The 17,208-nt window shown below is 36.9% G+C and overlaps 1 protein-coding gene and 1 non-coding gene across 2 annotated transcripts; one reads left to right on the top strand and one right to left on the bottom strand.

Annotated features, from left to right (window-relative positions):
* Positions 1-14,406: 14,406 nt before the first annotated feature.
* On the bottom strand, positions 14,407-15,555 carry LOC111916502 (uncharacterized). Its single transcript, XM_023912169.1, has 2 exons — positions 14,919-15,555; positions 14,407-14,834 (listed from the first exon to the last, which is right to left on the bottom strand). The coding sequence occupies exons 1-2, from the start codon at positions 15,553-15,555 to the stop codon at positions 14,407-14,409; spliced, it is 1,065 nt and encodes a 354-aa protein (XP_023767937.1).
* A 912-nt stretch (positions 15,556-16,467) lies between these two features.
* On the top strand, positions 16,468-16,574 carry LOC111916526 (small nucleolar RNA R71). The gene has a single exon (XR_002858552.1). It is a non-coding gene; the product is annotated as a small nucleolar RNA R71 (small nucleolar RNA).
* The last annotated feature ends 634 nt before the right edge of the window (positions 16,575-17,208 follow it).

Here is a 17,208-nt window from a genome sequence, read left to right as displayed (position 1 = left end):
GATGATCATTTTTTTCAAACCATAAGTCATACCCATTCTTGACAGCATAGTTGGTTAGACAAAGCTTCAATTCGAGAGGGTTGGCAAACTTCATACCTAAAACTGGGACCATTTTATCCCATTCTTGCTTCTCATCAAAGGCAGGGAACACAACTTCATCATCTTTATCACTATCTTCATCATCATCAGCATCATTTACTTCTTCTTGATTACTATTGAGAATGGGTTTACCACACAACTTGTTCAAGAATTCATCATCATATGTTTTGTCAAATGTATGCACCTCTCCATTAGGTTCATGCTCACATTCCCTTATATCTGAAATTTGTGACTCTGTATCATCATCTTCTATTACATCAGACAACTCATCACCTGTTAACAACTCCTTATCGGCCCAGTCAAGAATGGGTTCGTTTTCGTGGTCAATGTACACATTCATCCTTAGCTCCTGCTTATCCATGTAACCATCTTCAATAAACTTAAAATAGTCAGCATCATTGTCGATTCTTCTGATACCCTCTGCCAATCTTTCATGAGTACTACAATAGTACAAGTTCTCACAGCTTCGTCTTGTCAGCTTTGAAACCCACAACACAAATTCTCTATAGTCCATGCCACCAAAATCCACATCACGAACTGACATTCTCATAGGGTCTAAGCACACTAACGGGTTTGGTGCAAACATGCCGTTGAAGTGAAAATCTATAGTGAGATACTTATCGTTAGATGCTTCCATTGATGTTCAATACGTATCGTTAGACGATTTCAAGTCCCAACTTCAGTTCCTACTGCTTCGATCGACTGAATTCTGAGAAAACTTAAGTAACCGGGATCGATTTGGGGAATGATTTGGGAGTAGTTGTTAAAATTAAGAACCCTAAATAAATTAGATCGATACACCTTTACACCTGTTTAAATGAAGTCGAATATAGACAAAGGGTGAAATAGCCACGTATTATGCCACGTATTTCATTTTCCTTTTCATTTAAATGAATAAATTGCATTTACCGGTTAAAATGGAGTTAGCCGGTAATAGTGTTATAATGTAAACGGTTAAAACAAGTTAGTTGGTATATTAGGTACAAAAAAAACAAGTTGCCAATATGTGAACAACGCTAATAGGTAATTACCCTCCTAAGTCATTATCCCTTTTTTTATAATTCACCGATTTGTATTTTATCCACGGTTTTCATGGCACTACTACAAAAAAGGCCTTTTACGACGCTCATTGCGCGTCGTAAAACGCTCAGACGACGCGCAAATGCGTGTCAAGGAAGGCCCTGTCATAAAGAGAGACGACGCGCTTTTGCGCGTCGTCTATAGACGACGCGCATTTACGACGCGCGGTTATGACACACAATGCGTATCAAGGAAGGCCCTGTCATAAAGGAAGACGACACGCATTTGCGTGTCGTAACCTTACGACGCGCGTGTTTATGACACACAATGCGTATCAAGGAAGCCCCTGTCAAGAAAGGCCATGTCATAAATGAAGATGACACACATTTTTGCGTATCATGGAAGCCCTTGTCATAAAGGAAGACGACACGCATTTTGCGTGTCATAATTTTAAATATTTTTAAAATTATATATTTTTTGATAGATTTACTAATTTTCAAATTAAATACCACATTAAAAGTCTAATAATACAAAATAAAATACCATAAACACTAAGAATAATTCATTGCACTAATATGTCAAATACAAATAATCATTCCAATATTAAGTAAATGAAACACATTGCTAATATTTCATAATATTTATTATACAAGAAATATGAAAAAATTGAAATCCCTGAGATTAAAAGTACTAATAGAAGCTTCACGTGAGATACATACAGTTGGACCAGTAAGCAAGGATGTTCCCGAATCCATAATAACAGCACAAGAACACGTACGCGATATCTTCTGCTAGAAGTTGTCAATCCAAAACTATTGTTGAAGGTTGGCATGATAGCTATTAAGATTTGAGCATAACAAGAAACCAATCAATGTTAGGAACTCAAAATTTACTGCCACCATTATCATGTATACTCTGGACAAAAAAATAAATATAAAATGGAAATGAGTCAAAAGTTTAACTGTTTGGGCTATTTTTGTGTTTTTTTTTACAATTTAATTTCACCTTGATGGCATTCTTAATTTCTGCAAGAACTAATGGTATTCTTTTTACAACTTGGGCATATGAATACTTATTGGCAAACGCATCAACAATGTCATTTTGGCCAATGTCAATCATATAAAGTGCACGTTGAAACCCATCATCATTTATCATCTTTTGTAAACTTGAATATATCACCTCAAAAAACTAAATTTACAAATCCCAAAATTGAAATTTTTAGGTAAGATAAATTGCATGATATAAAAATCAATTGATAAATGGCTTTTTATGGTAGGAAGGGCATAACCGTCATTCGGACATTCCTATGATAAACCTATAAAGTTCACATGAAAGCTCTCTCAAGGCTGTGGGCAAGTTTAGTTCAAGCTTAGAAGTAGGAATATCCAAATTTGGAATATCCCACTGTCAGATCCAAGAAAAAAGAAAATCAATTATTGAAAATTTTAAAATCATATTTCACAAGGAGTGTTAATACTTAAAGAACACAAAAGGGTACCTTGGGCGCAAAATCTTTGGAAACTAATCTTGCATACCTCTATAAAAAGGTAAAAGCTTTCAAGTGTATGTGTCACACATGAAACAAAACAGATAAAGGAATGTGTATATATAACATGGCTTTCAAAATTCACTTGATATTTACTCACTTGAAGATCTGCAAACACTTCAAATGGAATGTTGGATCATTTTCATTGTTACATAAATTATGCTTTGTAGAATTACTTGTGCACATGACAAGTTAGCACATGAAATTTGTAAATTTTCGGGCTAGTTTGCACTCTTGTACTAAGCTGAACTTTTGTGCTTGGAATTAAGTTAAGCCCTTGGTAAGGATGAAAATAGACTTCCATACCTGATTATAGGCTTTTACCTCATGGCATTTGGAGCCTTTATGAATTTATTATGAATTTTCGAAGTTGATTGATGCAAACAATGGGCTGCATGGACCAGTTTGCAAAGATTGGTACTTATACCCTTAAAGGAATTGGAATTAGGAAAAGTGGTCCAAAGTTCAGTGAAACTAGATACACTAACCTTTCCAGAAAACTATACTTCATGATTTTTGGACAATCTGATGGCCTTGTATGATTTTTATAAGATAAGGACAGATTGCAGCAACGTGCTGAAACATTTCATGACAGCATCAAACAAAATGGGATAAACAACTCACATAAACTCAGAATCAGGATAGGAAAACAAAGAAAAAATGTAGTAGACATTCATACCTTTCCACAATGAAAACCCCATTAAAATTCTCAACCTAACACCATTGCCCTTTCTATGGCATGAATTACCATTCTGCCCTTCTCTTCTTCCTCATTTTCTGCTGCATTTTCAGAAAGAAAAAAAAAGTGTGGTAAAGATGGTGAAAATCATGGTACTTAAGTGCTTCAGAAAATGATGCAAGAAAAATCACTCTAACAGAATACCAATTGAGAGTCATTCCATTCCATCAAAATCCTTTAAAAATAATGTTTGTTGGGATTTCTGCAATATTTCTGTAACTGCTTCATTCAAATATTCCCTAAAAATCATGTAGCTAATATCAAGACATCCTCTGGAAACAAGTCATCTTGTTCAAAGCTGTGAACTTCTTCAATCTCTAACTTTCCTATAGAGGAAAATAAGATGATAAAAACAGTTGGTGGATATAATCAGCAAAAATGGACATGTGAAAGATAGATGATGGTTTATGGTTTTGAAACCTTTATTGCTTATTACTTCAAACAAGTGAGGTTCACGGATGATTTCATGTGTTACTTTGCTACTTGAGTAGCTTTGTTTTCCACCAAGTGCAAGCCAAAAAGCCAAGCTCTCTTTTCCTTCTCTGGAGAATTTTACAGGTACTCCAGACTAAAGATATAAGAAAAAAGAGTTGAATAAATTATCAAGGATTGGAAAGGGGTATAAAAGTAAATAAAGATGTAAGATCAATAATATTTCAAAACTAAATTTATATATAATCAGCAGTGCAACAAGTAAAAAAAGCTATTATATTTATGGTACCTGAACAGGTTTGCATTTCATAGAGTTGAACATTGAAGTAGTTTGTTGAACAGCTGTTTTTTGGTCCTCCTGTGATCAGACAACATAACAAGTCTTCATCCCAAATACACAATTAAAGATTTTTTTTTTCTTAAAAAAAGAAAAGAAAAGAAATAATATGGTTTTAGTTTACCTGGATGCTATCCTTCCCAATCCAATAGCACAGGTAGTGATCTTCTTTCTTTTCATCAGAATGGTAGGAGTAAAGACAAATATAGCAATCTCCACTGTAAAATTTTCCAATATCCTCCTTGGGTAATTCCGTCTTTTCTTCACCATCAATACGTCATACCTAAAGCGCCCACAATTATTTTATCTTTCTACATTAAATCTAAATGTAGCAACAAGTTTATGATCTGAAACCTCAATTTTTCCATTTTCTCCAAGCAAAGGTGGAACTTCCTCCTCTACAGGAGCCGTTTTTGTCTGACCTTTGGCAAAAGCACCTTGTTGCTTCAGCAGAGCTAGTCATTAGAACAAGAGTAGAACGTAGGGTAAGTTTTAGAAAAAGTCAAAAATAGCCCTAGAAAACTCAAACACCCATGTCACATGTAACAAAAATATATATAAGATATAGAATGAATCTACCTGATACTTTTCCTCTAGTTTCCTCAGGAGGTCAACTTAGGGTTCAAGAATGAATCTACGCCCACAGAGTAAATAATCCAACTCACTTGTAGAAAATATTTGTAAACTTGAAGCCTCAAAAACCTGATAGTAATAAGATAAAATATTAGCTTAAAAAATTATTTTGTATATTTTCTAATTCCATAAACAATTTAGCATATTAGAATGTTGGAAAAAGATGATGACCTGATTAAAGCCAGCTCTAAATGCTTCCAATTGCCTTGTGATACAGAGAATCAAACTTACTTCTTGTTTTTCCTCCCACGTTTAGGTCCCCATCCTTCAAGCTTTGCAACAGGGCAACCCACATATGAAGTTCATATGTGGTGGAACTTGTCAAATAAAAGAAAAAGAGAGAACTGAATGCGTTCATCTTAATCGGTCACTTCAATCAAGAATTAGTGCCCTAAATCTTCAACTACATATGTCTTAACAATTTCACATAAATAATTATAAAGGATTGTTACAATTATCTGAAATTTCAGATCTAGGGATGACGTACCTGGAGCCCTTGGTCGCTCAAAGATGATTTCCTCGGTAGAAACCATGGTGAGTTTGGCGCCGACGTCCTCTTGAACGGCATCACCGAACTTAGGCCAAGAACGCCTCTCCATGGCGCGCTTGCTCAGCCGAGCATTAGCGATTTTATGGATGCGTGTAGTGGTGGTAATCTTAACCCGATTACCTTCGTCGTTGAATTTGTACTTTCAACCTGTGTTCATCGGGTCCAATAACCTGTTTCGGCGGCAACAAATAATCATAGTCACCGCCATCAGCTTCTTCCTCCAATTCGCCCCATCTGGGTTTTTGAGCCATGTCTGCGAAGCTGCTAGAATTGTTGCTGAGGGAAAATTAGGGTAGGAGATTCGAAGTGATAATGTGAATAAGATGAAGATGTAATGAAGTCGGTTGTTGTGATTCTTTAGGCTTCAAAATTCATAGATTTTTTTCGATTCTTTCAAGTTTGAATAAGAAAATGAGAAAGAGTTAGGGAAATCAAGAGTGCAATGCTCGTCCTTGTTAGGTTGAAGATGAAAGATAGATAGAAGATAGAAAAAAAAAGGCGGGTTTTCAAAATTTTGGGGATTTCATTTCCCCCCTTGTCTACTAAAAGCGCGTTTCATTAAAATTATAAAGCGACGGGTACAGACGACGCGTGTTTAAGATAAAGCGCCCTCCGTGTTTTTAATTTTTTTTCTTGAGACACTAAATTAAGGGCACGCAATAAAGCGTGACGTAAATCCTTAAATTTTTTGGAGAGATGACACTATTTTAAGGGCACGTCCTTTTGCGTATCGTTAATTATCGCGTGTCGTAAAAAGCGTGTCATTAAAGGTCTTTTTTCTAGTAGTGTGGGGAAGATCTAAAAAAATTTGAGCCAATCAGCCCACTTTTAGCTAGGAAGGACGTGATACAATAACGGTTTAAACCATGTATCGTACCAACTATATAGTACACATATTTTGCAATCAATATCATATCAATTATACTTGCTAGCAACTTGTTTTGCTACTAACAAATTTTGTTGATACAAATTTGTAATGATATTTACCATCATTAGGATTGGAAGTGAAGAAGTGAAAAGGGCATTAAGGAGGATGAGGGACAAATCTATTGGCCCGAACCAAATCCATATTGTTGTGTGGTTGTGCCTAGGAAAGGAGAGAGTACATTGGTTGACAAACCTCTTTAACGTTATTTTAGAGTCGGCCAACATGCAAAATGAGTGGAGATCTAGTATTGTAATGTCAATTTATGAAATAGATGGATGCATAAAGTTGTGGTAACTATAGATGTATTAAAATGCTTTGTCATACCATGAAGTTATGGATAGGGTTTTAAAGGCTAGGTTAAGAAAAAAACCATGATATCAGAAAATGTAACATCCCAAAAATTTTAACAAATTTAAACTTTTCAAAACAACCCATTTACTAACAAAAGTGTTTACAAAAACATTGTCTCCAAAACATGATTTAAAATTAGTGTCTCCCAAGATCCAATCTGTTGTAAAATCGAGGATGTGTACAGTCAAGCCTTCGACTTGCCACGAATCATCATACAGACAGAATCATAGGTAGTCCTACATATCTACCATACTAACATATCGACAACTAGCATAATCATGCAAATCTATTCTATACTCAGCATATCAACAATATCAGGTTATCAAATCATTGGGTCGGCCTTGGTGCCTTCGACCCGAGAGTATAGCGAGGAAGACTCACCTCGCACTGCCGAACATAAAGATGATCCCTGGCTGCTGGCTGCCAGATCCCCGAATTGCCAATATTAAGACAACACCTCATCACAACTGATCCCATGAATAATCTCTAACTACAGATCCGTTATGATCCACGCGCTATCAAATACCACAAAGACAACCCTCAACGTCTAGCCCCTGACTCACGCTATGAGTCCAAATTAGGATAAAAGACCTTTTTACCCTTCTCAAGCTTAGCCCAAAGCTAAGGCCTAAACTAGATAACCAAAGGCCTAAAATCCAAAACAAACATCTAAGGCCCAAATATGGCCCAATTATTCAAATTGGGCCCAATTCTTTTCCTGAGCCTTCACCCAAGAAAGCCCAACAAAACAAAATCCCAAACCATAAAATCCAGGTGGCCCAAGACAATCTAATCCCAAAACGAAGAGGCCCAAAACTGTCGCGTACGTGGGGCGTACTCCGGAGGTACGCTCAACGTACACGAGGCTGCGCAAAATCTATCATCAGGGTGCCAAATTGGGTACACGTGGCGTACACCTCCCTACACGGGGCGTACCCTCACAAGACTCAATTTCTTCCTAAGTGCTTAATTGCTTTAGCACTAGAGCTCATACTTTAGATCCAAGGTCCAGAGGCATACTAGGGTCATAAAGTTCCTAACTTTATGACTTTCCACGTCCAAAAAGTCCTTAATGCAAGGTCTTAATCCATTAATACCTTCTACAAGAAGTATGGAGCCAAACTAGCTAAAGGGACGTCATTTTTATGGCTTATAACCCTTCTTAGGGTCTAAAAGGACAGCCAAAAACGACCAAAACAAAACATGTATAACAATGAGACTTTTGCGACAAAAAGAACATCATAAAGCTACCAAAATGAGATGCAAGCAAACAAAGCATAAAGGTAGCAACTTTTTACCTTCTGGAGCTTCCCAAGAAGGTGATGATACAAGCTTGCTTCAACTACTAATCTCCTTGATGCGACTCCTTCTTAATTAAGCACACAGAGAACACAATTTTAGCTCAAGACACTATCTTATGGGGTTAGGGTTTGCCAAAAACAACTCAAGGGCTTAAAGGCTGAAAATATGAGGCTAAATGATCCATAAAGGTGCTTAAATACCCCACAAACCCTAAAACTTAGGATTTCTTTCATACAAGAGTACAAACCAGCGTACTAGGGCACACCTTAGTACGCTTAGCATACCACTCCTCCAAAAATTACAATTTTGCTATTAGGGATTCTTGCAACTACTTCCTTCCAAAACAAGGACCAAAATGACATACTTTAAAACCAAGAGATGAATTTGAAAATGTTTAAACACCAGGGCATTAGAGAAAAATAATTTGGCTTCATGTCTGGGAGGTCTACGACCGAGGGACTCATATATTACGACATCTTAGGGGAGAAATATAGAGAAAGAAATAGGGATCTGCACATCGTGTTTCTTAACCTTGAGAATACATATGATAGTCTCCCGCATGTAGAGATGGAAACGGGGGCAGGGAATATTGGGGACCTCAATCTTCATCCACATCTACAAATCCTCATTTCAATCCCTATCCTCATCACCATCACCACCAGGGAATATAAATGAATACCAATCCACACCCCCAACGAGGACTGGGGATCCCCAGCGGAGAATCAGGGATTTTTTTTTCTATTTTATTATGAAAAAATTTAAGTAAATAAAAACTCTATATTTCAATTTACAAACATAAGTTTGAAGATTTAAAAAAACATAAAAATATTCACAGATTGCATAAAAATTATAAACAAATTTTCCACCAAATTTAAATACTTGCATGAAAAATCAAGTAGTAAAAATTATCATAGTAATATTTGAGGTAAAATAGATTAAAAAAATGAGAAAAAATTATATACAAGGTTAAATTAGATAAAAGAAGAAGAAAAAAAATACAATTTCAACCAACTAATGACTAATGAGTTTGGTTACTTGGATAGACTTTTAGATATTGTAATTATACTATATATATATATATATATATATATATATATATATATATATATTGATGTGGACAAAAGTACCCACTAATTTTATAATTTATAACATAACTAACTTACCTAACTAAAATGCACCTAGGCAGTGTACCTAGTCAAATTATAGAATAGTTGGGTAAGTCGGGTGTCGATCACAGGGAACAATGTTAACTAATTAATTTATCTACTACTAAATTAACCTAATTTTAGAGCAAAGATGGGGTTTTATTTGATTTTGCAAGACCAGACGAACTTAAATCTCAGAATTCAATTAATTAATTAAAAACACTCCTGTCTAGTTTGAATCCACTTCTTTATTTATGTTTAGCTAATAATTAAGAATTATCAAAGTTGGTCACCAATTGTTATGTAATTAGCAATTCAATTTCAAATTTACTAATCTTTTTGCCAATTCATGAACTATCTTGTATGATCACACATAAGCAAAACACAGAATTAGTTATGAATTATAGGTGAGCTATGTAAGATTTATCTAAGCAAACACAATTATGGTCATAATTTATGTCCTCTAGCACAGCTAAATTAGTTACTTTTATTACTTATCTAAGATTTTGGTCGATCCTAGCTCTAGCAATTCAATGTTCACTAAATCACTAGGTTTCAAGTTCATGTAATTTAATGGTCACTAAGCTACACAGAACAAAAATTTAAACAGCTAAGAAACTAAAATAACATGCTAGGTAATGATAATCAAACACAAGCAATTTACCAACTAATCAAATTCAATAGTCATTAAGCTAAAACATAATTCAGAAGCTTCATCTAGCTAGAAAAGAGCTGCTAGATTCAGCTACTCATAGTAACAAGTAAGCAAAAACGAATCAAATTATCAAACATGTTCATAACTATTAAACTAATTAACTAATTATGAACCTTTACTCCTTTTGATGTTGAAATCCTTTTCCAGAACTCTTTTTCTGCTCAAAATCTTCTTCAGGTAACCTTTCAATCAACCAAAAACTTCTCAAGTCGTAATGGGCAAGGGAATTTATAGTTTTCTGATTTCTCGAGTTCACGTCGTGAACCATAAAGATTCACGTCGTGAATATGGATAAGCATGTTCGGCAAGGACTCTTTCACCCGCATGTATATCTTCTAGAATTCTCCACTCACGTCATGAATCATGAATTATTCACGTCGTGAATGCGTCTTTTGCTGACTTTTTCCGTTCTTCTTTTCTTCAATCTCCAAAGTTCCATATTCTGTCAATTTCAGTCCCTATCTTCGAAAATGCTTCTATTTGGCTGCAAAATAACAATTTAAACTTATAAGTACCATTATTCTATGCAAATAACCAAAATATTAATAGAAATGTAAATAAATATTGCCTAAAATGCGTATAAATATGGCAATATCAAAATACCCCACACTTGTTCTTTGCTTGCCCTCAAGCAAATCTAATTATTAAATCAAACCTTCATCACCAATATCACATAGAACGATCTAACTCAAGCTTAGCCATTATGCTAAGACTTCAACGCATGCATTTGTGTCTAAAATTTTTCCTAAGTAACCCCCTCAATTCTAAATACTCACAATCCTCATAAACATGCACCCACTTCTTTTGAACAATGCTCATTTTATGCAACCCTCTGAATCCATCCGTAGAAGACTACCTTAACCTCAAGGTATTTTTTTGTAAAGCTACCCAAGCATACATAAACTAGAGAATTACAACTTTTTAGAAGATACCACAACTTGGAGCTCTTGAATTCTTCTTTTCTTTGATATTTGATCTTTGATTTCTTTGAATTCACCACCTTTGTGCGTAACTTTCGTATCTTCAAATTTTGAGACTTCAGAATTTTGATCTTTGATCTTCATACTTTGATACTTTTATGCTCCAAAATTCTTCAATTTCTTTACTTTTGGTAATTTCTCTCTTTTTTTACATGTATCTCAATTTTTTTTATATCACTCAAAAACCTACATGCTTAAGCAGGGGCGCTTAACTTCAACCTTTATTGGTTATTACATAACTTTCCTGGATACATTTCAAGTTTAGGCTGCTAAACATATCGCATTCCTCAAACTAAGCGAGTTTGTGTTTTTGTCCCATGATTTCACTAGAATAAAGGAGGCCACAAATGCACTATAACGTATATCAGCTCAACTAAACATTTGAGCTTTCATCAGATCATCCTAAAGCAATACTAGCAACTTAAGTTTAAATTATTATTACTAGAACTAATTAGATTATTATTTCAAACCTATGAAAATTTGAAAATTTCCTATAATTTCTAGCAATTTACTTTTTCGACCCCCTACCCCACACTTATTACATACAATGCCCTCATTGTATGCATAAACTAAATTAAAAGCAATAAAAGGGAGAAAAAAGAACAGACTCCCCTGGGATAGAAGTAGCAAGATCGAACTCCAAACGTGTAGTTGGCATATGCATCTTGAATACGGAACTTCATCTAAATAGGAACTTGGACTTGAACTCGCGAAAGATGTAAGTGAGCCAACAAGCGAAAAAAATGAATCGAAACTTCAATCTACCATAAGAATGGTGTAAGTCTTCAAAATCTATACAATAATGTGGGAAAGCATATGCCACTTTGTATAGTAAAGGAAATGGCCAGAATGCTCGTCATAAAAACACCGAATTTTGTGAAAATGGGAAATTCACGACATGAATAAGATAGGCTCACGACGTGAAGTCATAGGAATGCGGATTCAGAAATCCCTTGGAACCCAACTCACGACGTGAATAGTAGATGCTCACGTCGTGAAAACTAGGCGACTGAAAAATGAAACTGCCCATTCTTCTTATTACTTTTAGCATCCCACTCCAATATCCAAATTAATAAAGACACTTCTGAATGCAAAATTTCTATGACTCCTTGCTAATTTCATCCTCTTTATTGACTCACCCACACTTATTTTTAATTGTGGGTCTCGAATCTTAACTCTAGACTCGTAACGACTCTTGACTAGACGATCACAACTCTTGACTCGGCTTTACTCCCTTCCTAAGACTCCTTAGCAAGTTGCAGTTCAAACATCCAAAAGAAAATAAAAGTAACCTAATAGTAATCCAACAAGTGTTTAACAATCCATACAATGTTTTTAAACCAACAAATCAAAACCAAACAAACTAAAAACTAAAGACTAAATAAAAACTAAACAAGTGATCAATCATCTTCCTCTTCCTCCCGAGCTCCACTAGTGCCTGCCCCATCTCCTCCTTGGCCTCGATATTCACTTATCCTATGGCAAATTAGGTAATGATAACCCAGGTGAGGAGGTTTCTCCACATTGAAGTGTCGAACCATATTCTCCATAGTCCCTCCAATCCAGTTCACGCTCAAGGAAAGCTGGTCAAAATACCATCTCATATCATCCCCAATATGTGATCCTACCATGGGTGCGGGTGGATGCACCGGCTGCCCTCGTTCGCCTTTCCCTCTAACATTCCTTCTCCTCGGCCTTGGTTGTGGTGCGGGTTGATCACCCTGCTGCTCACCACCATCCTCATCATCCGACCCCAAAATACCCCAGTGAGTTCCATAATTCTTGACCACCCGCATGGTCTCCAAATAATCCATACTAAACTCATGTCCATTCATGCAAGTCATGGAACGAGTGATACCGGAATCAAGCAACCCATACAACCAAGCCAAGCGTGAAATAAATTTCCCTCCACAAATAGGGCTCCCAGGGCGAGAACTGGCAGCAGAGTCAGCCAGGAAGCGTGCCAAAAAGTAGGGAATGTTGCAACACACTCCCGACTGCAATATACACCATAAGAAGAATAAATTCTGCTTGTTTACCTTGTCCCCATGCCTTCTGTGATTGATGGAGAAAGTGATGAAGCGATGTAGTACTTGGTGGATAGGAGATCGAATGCTACTCTGGGGGACACTCCGGAATTGAATATCCCGGATGCAATAGAATGCCAAAAATCAAATCATGTGACACCATCCGCATAACCTCTAGTTTCCTCCCTCAAAAGCATTCCAAATTCAGGAGTCATTGCCTCTTGGTGATCATATATACCAACCCTCCAAGAAAACTCCATGAGGCTACATTCTCGATACTCACCCCCGAGACGAATGACCATTGCTTGCTGATAATGTGGATCTTGGACATTCTCTTGGAATGTCACTGTGGAGAAAAACTCTACACACAACTCCTTATAGACCCGCTCTTGGACACGGAAAAGATTGAGCCATCCCGAGCAAGTGAATGAAAAACCATCTCCAATAAATATTTTAGCAAGAAATGGGGACAGCCTATCCATAAGCCCGACTTCCCTCAAACGTGCCCAGTCAATAGTGGGTGCAACAGCAATCTCCCGGTTGAACAACCATCCTAGCTGGTTGTTCCAACGCGTATATACATCCTGTAACCTATTCATTGGAAAGACGTAAAACGGGTGGAGACTAGCAAGCCCGGCTGGAATTTCCCTTCTGGGAGCCATAAATGTAACAACAAACAGCAAACACAACCAAAAGAAACAACCCAACATATTAGAAATAAAAGAAACTGGAAACTGTCCAGTCTAGACATCACGTCGTGAATTCCTAGGAATTCACGTCGTGAGTTCGTCATCGTACCGTGAATCTGTCCAATTTCTGTACAAATCGGACCAATACAATACTCGGGGTTTTATTCTAGATCATTTCTAAATACATTTCAGGCTCATGCAGTAACGATTTCAACATTTAGGGTATCAATTTTTTTATATCTAAAGAAAAGTAAACCCTAACCCCTAAATCTAGTAATTAAAGCAATAACAAACATTGGGGAGAAGATTAATGTACCTATTTTGGAGGATTATGTAAGCCAAAGATGATTTAAGGATGAAAACAGCCGCAATCAGTGCAATGGGGGACCAAAAAACCGTGTTCACTTCATGGGGAATAAAGAATGAGGGTAGGTCAAAGTTGAATCTGTGTTTTATTCTGTGGTTCCGTGTTTGTTACTGTTCACATCGGGAATCCCTAAGGATTCACGTCGTGAGTCCTATCTGGGCTTAATTTTGGGTCATTCAATCTACATCAGAAGTGGACTGGTCTTAAAAAGATTGGGCCATTTAATTTAATTAGAAAATGGGCTAATTATGGATCAATGATATATTGTCCGTTATATTCCAAACTCACGTCGTGAATACTGTATGATAATAAATTTTTTATTAATCCTAAATTTTTTATTATATTCCATAAATTTTATCACTTCATTTTTAGGACCCCACACTCAGTGTTTAATTATAAATAAAGTGAGTTGGATGATATGATCGATAGGTCTAAAACTAAGAATGCAAAAACGAAAAAGAAAAAGAAAGAAAGCGCAAACCAAACTCGGGTTGCCTCCCGAGAAGCGCTTCTTTTTGAGGAGTCTTGAGTCGGACTCTGTGCATCCTACGTTGAATCTTCAAATGAGTCCACCACCAGGATCTTCTTCTCCTTGAAACGCCTCTTGTAAGATTGCACTCGACGAATATATGCCTTTTTAGAATTCTCCTTTTTAGCCTTGACTTCGTTTCCATCGAGCTTGCGTTTGATCCCTTGAGTCTTCAATTTTTCATCATTTTTAAGCTTCATAATATCCTCCTCCTCCTTCACCACTGGGCTAGTCACCTTTGATGTAACCTCCTCTTCATCACTGGACATGTCATCACTTTCCTTACTTACCCAAGATGTTGGTTTTGTGTAAGCAATGACTTCAACGAGAAACGAAATGGATGCTCTGGGTTTAGTGCGTTTGATTTGATTAAGTGTCTTGATTTCCTCCATGAGTTTTTCTAATTCTTCAAGTTCATTGTCTTCATCAATATTGAACACTTCACCTTTAACATCATATCCTTAAAACCCATCTTGCATTCCAAAATTTTCCTTATCATCACCAACCCTCAACGTAAGCTTGGATTCACGAACATCCACCAAAGCACCAACAGTATTTAGGAAGGGGCGACCAAGAATGATTGGGACATTAGCATCCTCCTTCATATCCAAAATAACAAAGTCAACAGGGAAAATGAATCTCCCATTTTTAACAAGGATGTCTTCTACAATTCCTCTTAGTTGCGTTACCGAACAATTGGCCATGTGGATGGTCATCTTTGTAGTCTTCATTTTCTGAATGTTCAGCTTTTGATAGAAGGAGTACGACATTAAATTTATGCTAGCCCCAGAATCAGCTAAATCATAAGTCTTCAAATTGTTTCCAAACTCACATGGAAAAGTGAGGCGGCCTGGATCTCCCATCTTCTTAGGCAGCTCTCCCAATACAACTCTTGAACTTTGTTCACTAAGAATAACCTTAGAATTCTTCTTCAACTGTTGTCGGGTGTCTACAAGATCTTGTAGGAGCTTCGCATATGCTGGAATTTTTGAAAGCGAATTAATAAAAGGAGTATTAATCGGAATACCCTTTACTTGCTTGATAAACTCCAAATGTTCTCTTTCCAGTGGACTGAGATTAGCTCGAGACGGGAATGGAAAAGGTGGTTTATAAGCTGGAACATATACATAATTTTTCTGTGCAGAATGGGCCCACGACGTGAGCATAGTGGGCTCACGACGTGAGTCTGGTGTTCCAACAATGTCTTTATTTTCTAGCTTCGGCTTCTTCGGCTTTGGATCAGGCTACTTTGGTTCCATTTCTAGTGCCTCTAAAAACTTAGAGATTGCCTCTTCTTTAGTATCAATAGCCATAACATGGGATTAAGCTTTTTTTCGGGAAGTTGTGAAGACAATTTATTATTCACTAAAGTAGTGAGTTGACCAACTTGGACTTCTAAACTATGAATCGATTCTTGATGATTTCTTAATGAAGCTTGCTGGTCAATCATCATTTTGTGTTGTTCTTTCATCATATTCATGTGTCCCTTTAGCACTGCATCGGTATCATCATGTCTTCTCTCGGATGCTTCCATAAATCGGGTCAACAAGTTTTCCAAGTCTACTTTCTTCTCGGCTGGTGGTTGCTCTTTTTGGTAGAAGCCTCAGCCTGTCTGCTTAAAATTTTCTTATTTTTTCCTTTTATACTCATCATATGTCAGCCACTCTTTCTTTGGTTTCCTCCAGTCTTCATCATACTTGTCCCCACTCGAGTAGCAAACTTGAGCCTTCTTGTTCCCATATTCATCCAAGTTGCAATCTTTAGTCAAGTGTGGCCTACTGCATCTTTCACAACCAACTCTAATTGGATGAATTGATTGGTCCATTTGGGTCAGCCTTCGGTCCATATTATTTAGCATTGCCATCATAGCAGCCATCTCTTCAGAATGTGCACTACCAACTCCCTTTACTCCTTCATTCCTTGGATTGTGGTATTCACGAGAATGCTTTGCAAATTCTTCAACTAATTCCTTGACTTCACCCGGATTTTTCTTTGTAAGTGGTCCTTGAGAATCAAGGAGTTACCTAGTCATCACATTGACCCCGTCATAGACTATGGACACTTCTTGTTGAATGTTAAGGTCATGTTGAGGAAAATTGCTTAATAACCCCTTGTAGCGCTCCCAAGCCTCGTAAAGTGACTCCCTCGGGTTTTGCTCAAAATTGGCTATTGCCTTCTTGAGTTTAGCTATCTTGGATGGTGGGCAGAATTGATCTAGAAATTGCTCATGCATTTGAGCCCAAGTAGTGATTGTACCTTGTGGTAGTGCTTTTAACCAATCTTTTGTTGCTCCCTTGAAAGTGACTGGTAGCATCCTTAGCAAGACGGTATCTCTATTCACATTCGGGACATTGAAATAATCAGCAATGTCGTTGACTTCATCTAAGTGCTTAAATGCATCTTCATGATCTTTTCCATGGAATGGGATATCCTTCAGTGCAGAAAGGATATGTCCTTTCAGCTCGAATGTGGCAGTGGCAAGAATGGCAGGTTGTACTAAACCTGGACCATTATCATCTCTAATTCTCTTTCTGTAAGCTCCCATAGACATTTCTTGAATGTTTGCCATCTAGTTCCTTGGCTCGTTCTCAGGTTCACTTGTATAAAGTCCAAACTTGGCTTCGGATTCGTATTCAGATTCGTTCGGGATAGGTATTTGGTCTAAGTCTTCAACCTTGTTCTTGTCCCTTGAAGATGAACTTGATCCTTCCGTCTTCTTTCCCGACTTCTTTGAGAATACTGACTTAAGTTCTTGTAAGGGCATCTTCTTTGGTGTTTGATCTTCTTTCACGTTCTTATCCTTCTTTTTGTGAATTGCA

This window comes from Lactuca sativa, chromosome 5, assembly GCF_002870075.4.
Source record: "Lactuca sativa cultivar Salinas chromosome 5, Lsat_Salinas_v11, whole genome shotgun sequence".
In the NCBI taxonomy this organism is placed as follows: domain Eukaryota; kingdom Viridiplantae; phylum Streptophyta; class Magnoliopsida; order Asterales; family Asteraceae; genus Lactuca; species Lactuca sativa.
The sequence above is the reverse complement of the archived record's forward strand: the minus strand, read 5'-3'. Positions and strand labels throughout refer to the sequence as shown.

Bases quoted from the DNA above. Each gene is read 5' to 3' on its own strand.
- LOC111916502 (XM_023912169.1), bottom strand. From the start codon at position 15,555: ATGCTCACGTCGTGGGCCCATTCTGCACAGAAAAATTATGTATATGTT. The intron at 14,835-14,918 runs GTGAATCCAAGC...ATGATGTTAAAG, and splicing joins TGGTGCTTTGGTGGATGTTC to GTGAAGTGTTCAATATTGAT.